This window comes from Musca autumnalis, unplaced genomic scaffold, assembly GCF_047663935.1.
Source record: "Musca autumnalis isolate F117 unplaced genomic scaffold, ASM4766393v1 scaffold_4, whole genome shotgun sequence".
Lineage (NCBI taxonomy): Eukaryota > Metazoa > Arthropoda > Insecta > Diptera > Muscidae > Musca > Musca autumnalis.
This window is the reverse complement of record NW_027411977.1, coordinates 233,152,427-233,165,564: the sequence shown is the minus strand read 5'-3', so window position 1 is coordinate 233,165,564 and position 13,138 is coordinate 233,152,427. Positions and strand designations below refer to the sequence as shown.

The following is a 13,138-nucleotide window of genomic DNA, read 5'->3' as shown; positions in this document are numbered from 1 at the left end:
GAGTGCATCCTAGCCGCACGCTCTCTTGTAAAATTCATAAGTGAATTCATAGGAAAAGATGTACTCCAACGGCAAATGTACTGTACACTTGTAGTGATTCAACTGCATCCGCGGATGCAAACTTTTTGCTGGGTAGTAAGTCAGTATAGATTCACTATTGACATTTCCTACAGGGATGCTTTAGGTTAGGGATTTTTAATTCGATAATATGGAAAGGCAAACCTATCTATTGATATTGAATTTTAAAAAAAAATTATCGATAGTGCCAGCTCTGTTGTGTACCCCGTTTTAACGGCGTCATTCGTGTATAACCAACTTCGGCTTCTTGACTGTCGATTAATCGAAAGTCAACGCTATCCCTCAATAAATCATCAAAAAATCTAAAAAATCTTAATCTATCTAAAAATCTAAAATTGAAAATTGTGGCCAATGAAAGCTAGTTAAAATTGGCTAAGAAGTTAACAAAGTTTGTTGAAAAAGTATTAAAAGAAAGATAGAAAGATTACAGAGAAGTCAGAGAAGTTAAAAGGGAATTAACATTGACAAAGAAAAGGAAGAGAAGATTCATAGACAACAAGAACTAACAACAAAAACACAAAGAAAAAGCAAAATATCAACCACTGTGTGAAAAAGACTCAACGACTCGGACAGACATCTCCACCACAAAATCAACTATTAGTTCAACAACGAGAGTGAGTGGACTGTCGTTTGTAGTGGTAAAAGCAAGAAACCATTTCGAGATCTGCGTCATTTGCCTACCTAGAAAGAGTGTGAACTGAACCGAACTGCTCCTCATCAATAGAAAAACGGAAAAACAAAGTAAGGAAGTAGAACAGCTGATTGGAAAAAATGACTATATTAAAACCAGCACCCCAAAAACAACGTTCGGCCAATTCTGCAGCTGGTGACCGAGCTGATGGTGACAAAAAGGATACACACAATGTTTCCAGTGTAGGAGATACAGCCAGTAGCAGTCATTCATCAACGAGTAGGACATCCAATGTACATGCCCACCGTAATGTGGTAATAGATAACCATGGACAGGTCGGTAAAGCCAATTGAAGAACAAATTTTCTAATATTTTTGTTTTTCTTTGCATTTGTTTTTGTGCCCCCTTACAGAGCCCTCAACGCAGAGTAGATGTCTATGATGAAATCAATCGTCATCGTCGTAGTCCCCACAAGACAAATCGCAGTAAACGTCGTGATCATTTGTCCGAACATCATCATCATAAACGTGAAAGAGTTGCCGATAAATATCCAAAATGTAACAGCCCTCATGGTGGTGGTGTGGGTGGCGTCGGTATTGGTGTTGGTGGTGTGGCTGGTGGTCCTAGTTCCTCTTCTATGGCTGGTGGTGTGGCAGCAGCTGTGGGCAATAGTTCGATTTCAGCTGCAACTGGTAATAACTCACCAGAGCATTTAATGTTGGGTTCCCCCAACCACTCGGCTAATTCCCAGTCGGCAAGTGTTGCACAGGCAGCTAGTAGTCTTTTGAAAGCTATTGAGGACACCTTTTCGGGTTACAATTCGGGGGATGAACATTTGCAGCCAGCTGATGCAAAAACTACAGCCGATGAATGGCAGCGTAAAGATGAACAATTTGCCAAATGTATGGCCGATCGTGGTTATATTTTGAAACCGGTCGAAGAAGATGGTGCTTGCCTCTTTCGGGCAATTTCTTTGCAAATTTATGGAGATGAAGAGATGCATGATGTCATCCGGCAGCATACTATGGATTATATTGTAAGTGTGGGGAATATAAATCTTGGGTTTCCTGACAGATTTTCGCATAGGAAATTTTCGGACAACAAGATTTCGCATAGGAATCGGATAACAACTTTTCGTTAGGAAAGTTTTCGGATAACAACTTTTCCTATAGAAAATTGTCGGATAACAACTTTTCCTATAGAGAAGTTGTCGGATAACAATTTTTAATATAGGAAAGTTGTCGGACAATCACTTTTCCTATAGAAAAGTTGTCGGATAACAAATTTTCGTATAGAAAAGTTTTCGGATAACAAATTTTCGTATAGAAAAGTTGTCGGATAGCAAATTTTCGTATAGAAAAGTTGTCGGATAACAAATTTTCGTATAGAAAAGTTGTCGGATAACAAATTTTCGTATAGAAAAGTTGTCGGATAAAATGTTTTCCTATAGAAAAGTTGTCGGATAACAGTTATTCCTATAGCGAAATTGTTGGATAACAAATTTTCCTACAGAAATGTCGGATAACAACATATGTTGGATAATAACTTCCTATGGAAAAGGTGTCGGGTAACAACTTTTCGTATTGAATATTTGTCGGATAAAATTTTTTTCCTGTAGAAAACTTAACGGATAACAACTTTACCTATAGAAAATTTATCGGAAAACAACTTTATTAACAGAAAACTTATCGGATAACGGCTTTTCCAATGGAAAAGTTGTCGCATAACAGATTTTATGATAGACAAATTTTTGGATAACACCTTTTCCTTTCGGATAAAATCATTTCCTGTAGTAGTGTTGTCGGATAATAACATTTTTTATAGAAAACTTGACGGATAATAACTTTTCCTATAGAAAAATAAACGGATGACAACAAAGATGTCGGATAACAGCTTTTCCTGTAGAAAAGTTGTCGGATAACAAATTTTCCTATAGAAAAGTTGTCGGATAACAACTTTTCCTTTAGAATAGTTGTCGGAGAAAAACTTTTTCTATAGAAAAGTAGTCGAATAAAAACTTTTCCTAAAGAAAAGTTGTCGGATAACAACTTTTCCTATAAAAAAAGTTGTCGGATAAAAACTTTTCCTATAGAAAATTTTAGGACAACAACTTTTCCTATAGAAAGGTTGTCGGTTAACAACTTTTCTTATAGAAAAGTTGTCGGATAAAAACTTTTCTTATAGAAAAGTTGTCGGATAACAACTTTTTTTATAGAAAAATTGTCGGATAACAAATGTCCCTACAGATAAATTGCCGGACAAGGGAATTTCCTATAAAAAGGTCGGATTAAATCTTTTCCTATTGTTGTCCTATAACTATAAGTAGTTTTTCTTTAGGAAATTTGTCGGTGAACACATTTTCCGAATAAAAAGCTATGAAAACATAATTTTTACTAAACTTCTCTTTTTCTCTTTCTTTGCAGTATAAAAATCGTGAATACTTTAGCCATTTTGTCACTGAAGATATAAACAACTACATAAAACGTAAACGACGTAAGGAGTCCCATGGCAATCACATTGAAATTCAAGCTATGTCTGAAATCTATAGTCGTCCCGTTGAGGTGTATTGCTATAAGCCAAGTAAATCTTTGATTTATACATTTCCTATCCAATTGTCATAATATCGTCCCCATTTTTGTTACAGCTCCCATTAACATTTTCAATTCGGAGCAGCAAAATAATGGTTATCCCCCACTACGTTTGTCTTATCAACGAGGCTCACATTATAATGCCATATTAGATCCTTATAATGCCACTGTGGGTGTAGGTCTGGGTTTAGCTGGCTATAAACCAGAACTACAAACAAAAGAAGCTGTACGATTGAGTGAACAGCTGGAAATAGAACAGACAATGTTTGAGGATAAACTTAAGACGACAGATTGGGAAGCAACAAATGAAGCCATAGAGGAGCAAATAGCACGTGAATCTTATTTGCAATGGTGTCGTGAAAATTTGCAAAAGACTCGAAATCAAACTGCTACCTCAGCCTCAACATCGGCCACTGTGACTTCGGGACAAGCTGCCGGTTCAGATTGTGAGGCTTCACCCTCAAAATATGCCAATGCACAACAGCAACGTTTTAGTGGTTCGATGGGTAATAGTACAGTCACAACTTCATGTTCCTCGTCTGCTGCACAACTTGGAGAAAGCACAAATTTGGATCGTCAATTTTCAAACTCGTCCTCTTGCTTGTCACCCAAACATTTAGTCACAAATAAATCCGATGAAATGGGTTATGCCAGTGATGATACAGATATGAGTAGTACTAGTTCAACAGGAGGCGGTGGTAATTGTTCTCCCTCCTCGGCAAAACCTAGAAGTAAAAAATGTAAATCAAGATTATCAAAACTTGGCAAGAAACGACGAAGAGACACACAAACAAAGTAGGAACTTGAAAATCTTAGGAAATTACAATACAGAAATTAATTTGTATTCCCCTTCCTTTTCAGTGAGGATAACAGCAATAGTCAATTTCTGCCTCATAAAAGTCCTAAATATGATACATGCACAGCTTTAGAAAAACGTTCCGTAACACCAGATTTTGAGCAACAAAAACCCTGTACCTCAAAACAATCTAATTCGCCGGATAAAGAAAGCACTGCATCTACAACTACATTGCCTAAAACTTCTCCGTCTACCTCCCAGTCCCATTGCTCGGCATCAGCATCGTCGTCAACATCGGCCAGAGCGAAAAATGAAACGACAAGTAGTTTTTATCAAGAACTATTAGAGGCTTCATATGCAAGTGAAGGTAAGGAGATGGGTGAGTACGACATTCAAAGTTATGGAAAGGAAAGGTGCTACACCTAAGTAAGTAAAAGAAAATATCGGATGTAAGTGTCCTGCGAGGACAGATGGCCTCAACTAACATCTATCGCTTGATAGATGGGCTCAAAGGCCATCTATGGCTGGATAGATGGGCTCAAAGGCCATCTATGGCTGGGTAGATGGGCTCAAAGGCCATCTATGGCTGGATAGATGGGCTCAAAGGCCATCTATGGCTGGATAGATGGGCTCAAAGGCCATCTATGGCTGGATAGATGGGCTCAAACGCCATCTATGGCTGGATAGATGGGCTCAAAGGCCATCTATGGCGGGATAGATGGGCTCAAAGGCCATCTATGGCTGGATAGATGGGCTCAAAGGCCATCTATGGCTGGATAGATGGGGTTAAAGACCATCTATCGTTGGATAGGTGGGCTCAAAGGCCATCTATCGTTGCATAGGTGGGCTCAAAGGCCATCTATCGTTGGATAGGTGGGCTCAAAGGCCATCTATCGTTGGATAGGTGGGCTCAAAAGCCATCTATCGTTGGATAGGAGGGTTCAAAGGCCATCTATCGTTGGATAGGTGGGTTCAAAGGCCATCTATCGTTGGTTAGGTGGGCTCAAAGGCAAAGATTGATAGGATCAAAAGCCATTTATTGTTGGATAAATGGGACATAGTTCTGTAAAAAAGATGGTCCTAAGGCCACCTAAAATTCTTTAAAAAATTCACGTTGGTTTAGGGGCCTCCTAAAATTCTATTAAAACATCGATGTTGGTTTAGGACCAACGACGTAATTCTTTAAACAATCCAAGTTGGTCCTAAAGGCCACATAAAACTCTGTTCGTAAAAAAATTAAGAGGCCTCCTAAAATTCTTTAAAAACTCCACGTTTGTCATAGAGACCTCCTAAATCATTGGTCCTAGGGACATGCTAAATTTAAAAAAATCCACGTTGCTTCTAAAGCCTCCTATTTTTTTTTTTTAAATCCGCTTTGTATCTAGAAACCTCCTATTTCTTTTTTTAAATCCGCTTTGTATCTAGAAACCTCCTAAAAATTCTTCAATAAACTCACGTTATTCCTAGAGGCCTCCAAAAATTCTTTAAAAAATCCTCGTTGCTCCTAGAGGCCTAAAATTCTTTAAAAAAATCCACGTTGCTCCTGGAGGCCTAAAATTCTTTAACAAATCCACGTTGCTTCAAGAAGCCTCCTAAAATTCTTTAAAAAATCCACGTTGCTTCTAAAGGCCTCCTAAAATTCTTTAGAAAGGTCCACGTTGCTCCTAAAATTCTTTAACAAATCCACGTTGCTTCAAGAGGCCTCCTAAAATTCTTTAAAAAAATCCACGATTGTCATAGAGACCTCCTAAATCATTGGTGCTAGGGACCTGCTAAATTTAAAAAAAAATCCACGTTGCTTCTAAAGGCCTCCTATTTTTTTTTTAAATCCACTTTGCATCTAGAGACCTCCTAAAAATTCTTCAATAAACTCACGTTATTCCTAGAGACCTCCAAAAATTCTTTAAAAAATCCACGTTGCTCCTAGAGGCCTAAAATTCTTTAACAAATCCACGTTGCTTCTAGAGGCCTCCTAAAATTCTTTAACAAATCCACGTTGCTTCAAGAGGCCTCCTAAAATTCTTTAACAAATCCACGTTGCTTCAAGAGGCCTCCTAAAATTCTTAATAAAATCCACGTTGCTTCTAAAGGCCTCCTAATATTCTTTAGAAAGATCCACGTTGCTCCTAAAATTCTTTAACAAATCCACATTGCTTTAAGAGGCCTCCTAAAATTCTTTAAAAAATCCACGTTTCTTCTAACGGCCTCCTAAAATTCTTTAAAAAATCCTCGTTGCTTCTAAAGGCCTCCTAAAATTCTTTAAAAAAATCTACGATGCTCCTAGAGGCCTCGTAAAATTCTTTAAACTATCTCTGATGGTCCTAGAAACCTCCATGAATTCTTTAAAAAATCCGAGTGAGTCCAAGAAGCCTCGTAAATTTCTTTAAAAATCCACGTTGCTTCTAAAGGCCTTCTAAAATTCTTTAAAAAATCCCCGCTGCTTCTAGAGGCCTCCTAAAATTCCTAAAAAATCCATGTTGCGTCTAGGAACCTCCTAACATTCTTAAAAAAACCACATTGCTACTAGAGACCTCCTAAAATTCTTTAAAAAAAATCCCCGTTGTTTCTAGAGGCCTTCTAAAATTCTTTAATAATCCTAGAGGTCTCCTTAAATTCTTTAAAAAATCCACATTGTTTCCTGAGGTCTCCTAAAATTCTTTAAAAAATCCACATTGCTTCCTGAGGTCTCCTAAAATTCTTTAAAAAATCCACGTTGCTTCCTGAGGTCTCCTAAAATTCTTTAAAAAATCCACGTTGTTCCTAGGGGCCTCCTAAAATTCTTTAAAAAATCCACGTAGCTTTTATAGGCCTGCTAAAATTCTTTAAAAAATCCACGTTTGCCCTAGAGACCTCCTATAATTCTTAAAAAAATCTACGTTGGCCCTAGATGTGTTCTAAAATTCTTTTATTGCACGTCTTTCAGGCATTTTGAAACTAAAAAAGGCCGACCTCTTCTCTTAGACGATTTTTATAAAGTCTTTATGCCATTGGTAACTTTTAGAAAGTCTTTAAGTGGTCTTCCTAAAAATACTTTTTGGAGCTCAAGGCCTCGATTTACATGTTTTACTAATTTATGTTATTTTTCTATATATTTTTTATTTTAGACTTTGGACAACTAACAGAATCAGAAATGTTACAACGAGCAATACAAATGTCCACACAGGACTATATAGAAGATCAAAAGCGTAAATATCTCTATGGACCATAGAACTAAGACAAGGCAACAACAGCAGTTTTTTTCCACAATTCTATGCAATGCACTATATAGCAGGAAACCACAGCAACAACAACAAAAATTACTGTTCCTTTTACTAGCTCTTAAAAAAAGTACCGATGAACAAAGATGAAAGGAAAGTTAAATTATTTTTTAAAAATATTTTCAAAATTAAATACAACAAAATATATAGATATAAAAACAAAAACCCTATATACTTAGCTAAACATTTTGAATTTGAAATTAAGAAAATATGCAAAACTAAAATACGAAAAAAACTAAATAATAAATGGCAAATAAGTGAATTAAGTAACAGAAGGAGTGAGTGAGGAGGGAGCAAATCAAAAAATGTAATGCAAAATTAAATTAAAAAAATACGAATATTCCAAATCATTAACTTAGTATTTGGCCCAAGAAAGACAAAACAAAACACAACTTTGGAAAACTCAAATTAGCACTCTTCATCGTTGATTGATATCCCGCCCCTGCGCAAAAGCTTATTGTCGATGTTGTCCATCATCACAGCTAGCCAATTTCTTAAATCGTCTAATCTAAAAACACACACCCTACGAATATAGAGTCCAGCTTAGTTTTGGAAAATAAAATAATGTTTTGGAAATTTCGAAATTCTAATTTTTATATTTTTCTTAATATGTATTTCTTCTTATTTTCGAAAATGGCATTTAAAATAATTTTCGTTTCGAATTTTTCTTTATTTCATAAGATAGTCAGTCGTCTATTCTATTTTCGATCCAAGAATTCTTAAATTTTTTTAATTTGAATTTACATTTGGATTATCTTAATTACTGAAGTACACGTTCGATTCTATGTTTATTTATGATTTTGTTTTTTGCTAAAAAAATATATTATTTTTGCTGGTGCATATAACTATAAATTAATATTTGAATACATTACAAAAAAAAAAAAAAAAAAAAAAAAACAAAATTGAATATATATATTTAAGTTCATAAATGTAGATGTATGTATAATTTTTTTATAAACACAATATTACAAAAAACATGAAACCAGGATTACAATAAATTCTGAATAAAAAATTATAAAAAATATACAAGTTTGAAATCGGAATTTCTTTTACAAACAATTGAGGGAAGGAAACATTACAACACAGAAGAAAGTGGTCCCTCAAAAGGACCTACATAATCTTTATAAAATCAACGTTGCACCAAGAGGCCTCCTAATTTTTTTTTAAAAAATTCACGCTTGTCTCCTAAAATTCTTTAAAAAATCCAAGTTTGTCCTAGAGGCCTCCTAAAATTCTTTAAAAAATCCAATTTTGTCCTAGAGGCCTCCTAAAATTCTTTAAAAAAAATCCACGTTTGTCCTAGAGGCCTCCTAAAATTCTTTAAAAAATCCACGTTTGTCCTAGAGGCCTCCTAAAATTCTTTAAAAAATCCACGTTTGTCCTAGAGGCCTCCTAAAATTCTTTAAAAAATCCACGTTTGTCCTAGAGGCCTCCTAAAATTGTTTAAAAAATCCACGTTTGTCCTAGAGGCCTCCTAAAATTGTTTAAAAAATCCACGTTTGTCTTAGAGGCCTCCTAAAATTGTTTAAAAAATCCACGTTTGTCCTAGAGGCCTCCTAAAATTGTTTAAAAAATCCACGTTTGTCCTAGAGGCCTCCTAAAATTGTTTAAAAAATCCACGTTTGTCCTAGAGGCCTCCTAAAATTGTTTAAAAAATCCACGTTTGTCCTAGAGGCCTCCTAAAATTGTTTAAAAAATCCACGTTTGTCCTAGAGGCCTCCTAAAATTGTTTAAAATGCTTAGTGCTGCTTGAACTCATCAATCATATCATATACCAATAGCCGCAATGGAATTTCATATCTGACATTGACAGATATTAATGTAAACATGCAATTGATAACAAAACCAATCTTGGGGCCCTTCTTATGTTGTCTCATAACCGATAAAAAATTTTCCAAGTAGTGCAGCAGGAAAATGAATGCACTTGAAAGATTTCAAGGTCATTCGCCACATGATGGGGGAATCCTTCAATGCGGAACAAAATCGTATAAAAAGCCAAGAAACCAAGTAAGCAATAACAGTTATCATTCTAATCTTCTGAAGGCAACTAACAGCAGGATTTCAAGAAATGTTTGGACATCAAGTATTATTGTTTGTGATGGCCCTCGGTTGGTCCACAATGGCTATAGAGGTAAGTTTAGTTGAAGAAATACATAATTTTGTTTTAGTTTATAATGTTCCATCCGATAGATATCCACGCTGGAAAGACCATTCCCTCATCCTCAATGTCCGAAAATTGATGATCCTCGCATGCCAACCTTTCTGCCTTATCCCCAAGATTGTGCCAAATATTATAGCTGTTTGAATGGCATGGCATATCCGGAGGCATGTCCTGGTAACTTCTTATGGAATCCTTTGAATCAGTTATGCGATCGCCCCGAAAATGTTGTTTGTCTTCAACCAACGGTAATTCCCACACCAGACACAGATTCCACACATTCGTATACCTATTATCAACCGTATCCCAACGATTGTAGCCGTTATTATAAATGTGAGGCTCAGATTTGTCCTCCAGGCTATTATTGGAATTCGTATAAACATCAATGTGACCTGCCGCAATTGGCGCAATGTCCATTTGCTGCAGCACCTGTTGTGCCTGCCACATCATATACCCCGATTGTACCCACTGCCGGTACCGTACAACAATCAACACCAACAGTTAATCTTAATGGTGGAGAACTATGTGATGAGTGTGCCTCTTGGTGTTTGGGCCAGGGCCATATCTATTTACCCTACCCCCAAGATTGTCGTAAATTTATACAATGCAATGGCTTGGCCTTCATCCACAAATGCCCCGATCAATTATTGTGGAATGACAAATTAAAGACTTGCGATCGATTTTGTGTTCGCAATGATACACCTCTTACTGCTGCAACAATTGCCGAGTAAAATGTTATTTTTTCAAATTTACGGCTTCGACAATAGACCGTAAAATACACTATTTTTTATTTACAACCCAATAAATGTAACCATATTTTCTTATCACATATCCAAACAAATGACCATTGTCTTTCAGGGTTTCAGTGGAAATCAATAGGCAAATAAAAGTTATATGAAAAACTTTCTAAAGATAACACCGATTCTGGCGAATTGGAAAAAAATAATGTTGCTTCTAGAAGTCTCCATAAAATTCCTTAAACAACCCAGAGGTCTACTTAAAATTCTTTAAAAAACCCAAGATGATCCTAGAGGTCTCTTAAAATTCTTTAAAGAATCCAAGTTGCTCCTAAAGGCCTCCTAGAGTTAGTTAAAAAATCCTCATTGCTTCTAGAGGCCTCGTAAAATGCTTTAAAAAATCCACCTTGGTTATAGAGGCCACCTAAAATGCTTAAAAATCCATGTTGCTCGACCCAATAAAATTCTTTAAAAAATACACGATGCTTCTAGAGGCCACCTAAAATCGTTTAAAAATCCTTGTTGTTCCTAGAGACCTCCTAAAATTCTTTAAAAAATCAACGATGCTCCTAGAGGTCTCGTAAAATTCTTTAAACTATCTCTGATGGTCCTAGAGACCTCCTAAAATTCTTTAAAAATCCCCGTTGCTTCTAGAGGCCTCCTAAAATTCCTAAAAAATCCATGTTGGGTCTAGAGGCCTCCTAAAATTCTTCGAAAGATCCACGTTGGTTCTAGAGGGCTAATAAAATTCTTTAAAAAACCCACGTTGCTTCAACAGGCCTCTTAAAATTGTTTAAAAGATCCACGGTACTTCTAGAGCCCATCTGAAATCTTCAAAAAATCCATGTTGCTCTAGAGACCTCCTAAAATTGTTTAAAAAATCCACGTTTGTCCTAGAGGCCTCCTAAAATTGTTTAAAAAATCCACGTTTGTCCTAGAGGCCTCCTAAAATTGTTTAAAAATTCCACGTTTGTCCTAGAGGCCTCCTAAAATTGTTTAAAAAATCCACGTTTGTCCTAGAGGCCTCCTAAAATTGTTTAAAAAATCCACGTTTGTCCTAGAGGCCTCCTAAAATTGTTTAAAAATCCACGTTTTTCTTAGAGGCCTCCTAAAATTGTTTAAAAAATCCACGTTTGTCCTAGAGGCCTCCTAAAATTGTTTAAAAAAATCCACGTTTGTCCTAGAGGCCTCCTAAAATTGTTTAAAAAATCCACGTTTGTCCTAGAGGCCTCCTAAAATTGTTTAAAAATTCCACGTTTGTCCTAGAGGCCTCCTAAAATTGTTTAAAAAATCCACGTTTGTCCTAGAGGCCTCCTAAAATTGTTTAAAAAATCCACGTTTGTCCTAGAGGCCTCCTAAAATTCTTTAAAAAATCCACGTTGCTTCTAGAGGCCTCTAAAAATCCTTTAAAAGCCACGTTTGTCCTAGAGGCCTCCTAAAATTGTTTAAAAAATCCACGTTTGTCCTAGAGGCCTCCTAAAATTGTTTAAAAAATCCACGTTTGTCCTAGAGGCCTCCTAAAATTGTTTAAAAATTCCACGTTTGTCCTAGAGGCCTCCTAAAATTGTTTAAAAAATCCACGTTTGTCCTAGAGGCCTCCTAAAATTGTTTAAAAAATCCACGTTTGTCCTAGAGGCCTCCTAAAATTCTTTAAAAAATCCACGTTGCTTCTAGAGGCCTCTAAAAATCCTTTAAAATCCACGTTTGTCCTAGAGGCCTCCTAAAATTGTTTAAAAAATCCACGTTTGTCCTAGAGGCCTCCTAAAATTGTTTAAAAAATCCACGTTTGTCCTAGAGGCCTCCTAAAATTGTTTAAAAAATCCACGTTTGTCCCAGAGGCCTCCTAAAATTGTTTAAAAAATCCACGTTTGTCCTAGAGGCCTCCTAAAATTGTTTAAAAAATCCACGTTTGTCCTAGAGGCCTCCTAAAATTGTTTAAAAAATCCACGTTTGTCCTAGAGGCCTCCTAAAATTGTTTAAAAAATCCACGTTTGTCCTAGAGGCCTCCTAAAATTGTTTAAAAAATCCACGTTTGTCCTAGAGGCCTCCTAAAATTGTTTAAAAAATCCACGTTTGTCCTAGAGGCCTCCTAAAATTGTTTAAAAAATCCACGTTTGTCCTAGAGGCCTCCTAAAATTGTTTAAAAAATCCATGTTTGTCCTAGAGGCCTCCTAAAATTGTTTAAAAAATCCACGTTTGTCCTAGAGGCCTCCTAAAATTGTTTAAAAAAACCACGTTTGTCCTAGAGGACTCCTAAAATTGTTTAAAAAATCCACGTTTGTCCTAGAGGCCTCCTAAAATTGTTTAAAAAATCCACGTTTGTCCTAGAGGCCTCCTAAAATTGTTTAAAAAATCCACGTTTGTCCTAGAGGCCTCCTAAAATTGTTTAAAACAACCACGTTTGTCCTAGAGGCCTCCTAAAATTGTTTAAAAAATCCACGTTTGTCCTAGAGGCCTCCTAAAATTGTTTAAAAAATCCACGTTTGTCCTAGAGGCCTCCTAAAATTGTTTAAAAAATCCACGTTTGTCCTAGAGGCCTCCTAAAATTGTTTAAAAAATCCACGTTTGTCCTAGAGGCCTCCTAAAATTGTTTAAAAAATCCACGTTTGTCCTAGAGGCCTCCTAAAATTGTTTAAAAAATCCACGTTTGTCCTAGAGGCCTCCTAAAATTGTTTAAAAAATCCACGTTTGTCCTAGAGGCCTCCTAAAATTGTTTAAAAAATCCACGTTTGTCCTAGAGGCCTCCTAAAATTGTTTAAAAAATCCACGTTTGTCCTAGAGGCCTCCTAAAATTGTTTAAAAAATCCACGTTTGTCCTAGAGGCCTCCTAAAATTGTTTAAAAAATCCACGTTTGTCCTAGAGGCCTCCTAAAATTGTTTAAAAAATCCACGT

At 36.2% G+C, this 13,138-nt stretch overlaps 2 protein-coding genes across 6 annotated transcripts; both read left to right on the top strand.

Annotated features, from left to right (window-relative positions):
- The first annotated feature begins 285 nt into the window (after window positions 1–285).
- On the top strand, window positions 286–8,372 carry Duba (Deubiquitinating enzyme A). Of its 5 annotated transcripts, none has more exons than XM_073987073.1 (6): window positions 286–1,044; window positions 1,122–1,745; window positions 3,133–3,289; window positions 3,354–4,092; window positions 4,159–4,460; window positions 7,198–8,372. In XM_073987073.1, exons 1-6 carry the CDS (start codon window positions 850–852, stop codon window positions 7,299–7,301), a joined length of 2,121 nt encoding a protein of 706 aa, XP_073843174.1. In that variant the 5' UTR covers window positions 286–849; the 3' UTR covers window positions 7,302–8,372. The 5 variants fall into 5 exon arrangements, with proteins under 5 accessions (XP_073843174.1, XP_073843176.1, XP_073843175.1 ...); XM_073987075.1 differs by having other exon boundaries at window positions 297–1,020; XM_073987074.1 differs by having other exon boundaries at window positions 297–1,020; window positions 4,159–4,472.
- A 1,009-nt stretch (window positions 8,373–9,381) lies between these two features.
- On the top strand, window positions 9,382–10,239 carry LOC141403280 (uncharacterized). The gene is made up of 2 exons (XM_073985468.1): window positions 9,382–9,481; window positions 9,541–10,239. Exons 1-2 carry the CDS (start codon window positions 9,419–9,421, stop codon window positions 10,237–10,239), a joined length of 762 nt encoding a protein of 253 aa, XP_073841569.1. The 5' UTR covers window positions 9,382–9,418.
- The last annotated feature ends 2,899 nt before the right edge of the window (window positions 10,240–13,138 follow it).

Bases quoted from the DNA above. Each gene is read 5' to 3' on its own strand.
- LOC141403280 (XM_073985468.1), top strand. From the start codon at position 9,419: ATGTTTGGACATCAAGTATTATTGTTTGTGATGGCCCTCGGTTGGTCC. The intron at 9,482-9,540 runs GTAAGTTTAGTT...TCCATCCGATAG, and splicing joins GGTCCACAATGGCTATAGAG to ATATCCACGCTGGAAAGACC.
- Duba (XM_073987072.1), top strand. From the start codon at position 850: ATGACTATATTAAAACCAGCACCCCAAAAACAACGTTCGGCCAATTCT. The intron at 3,290-3,353 runs GTAAATCTTTGA...TTTTTGTTACAG, and splicing joins GGTGTATTGCTATAAGCCAA to CTCCCATTAACATTTTCAAT. The intron at 4,093-4,158 runs GTAGGAACTTGA...CTTCCTTTTCAG, and splicing joins CGAAGAGACACACAAACAAA to TGAGGATAACAGCAATAGTC.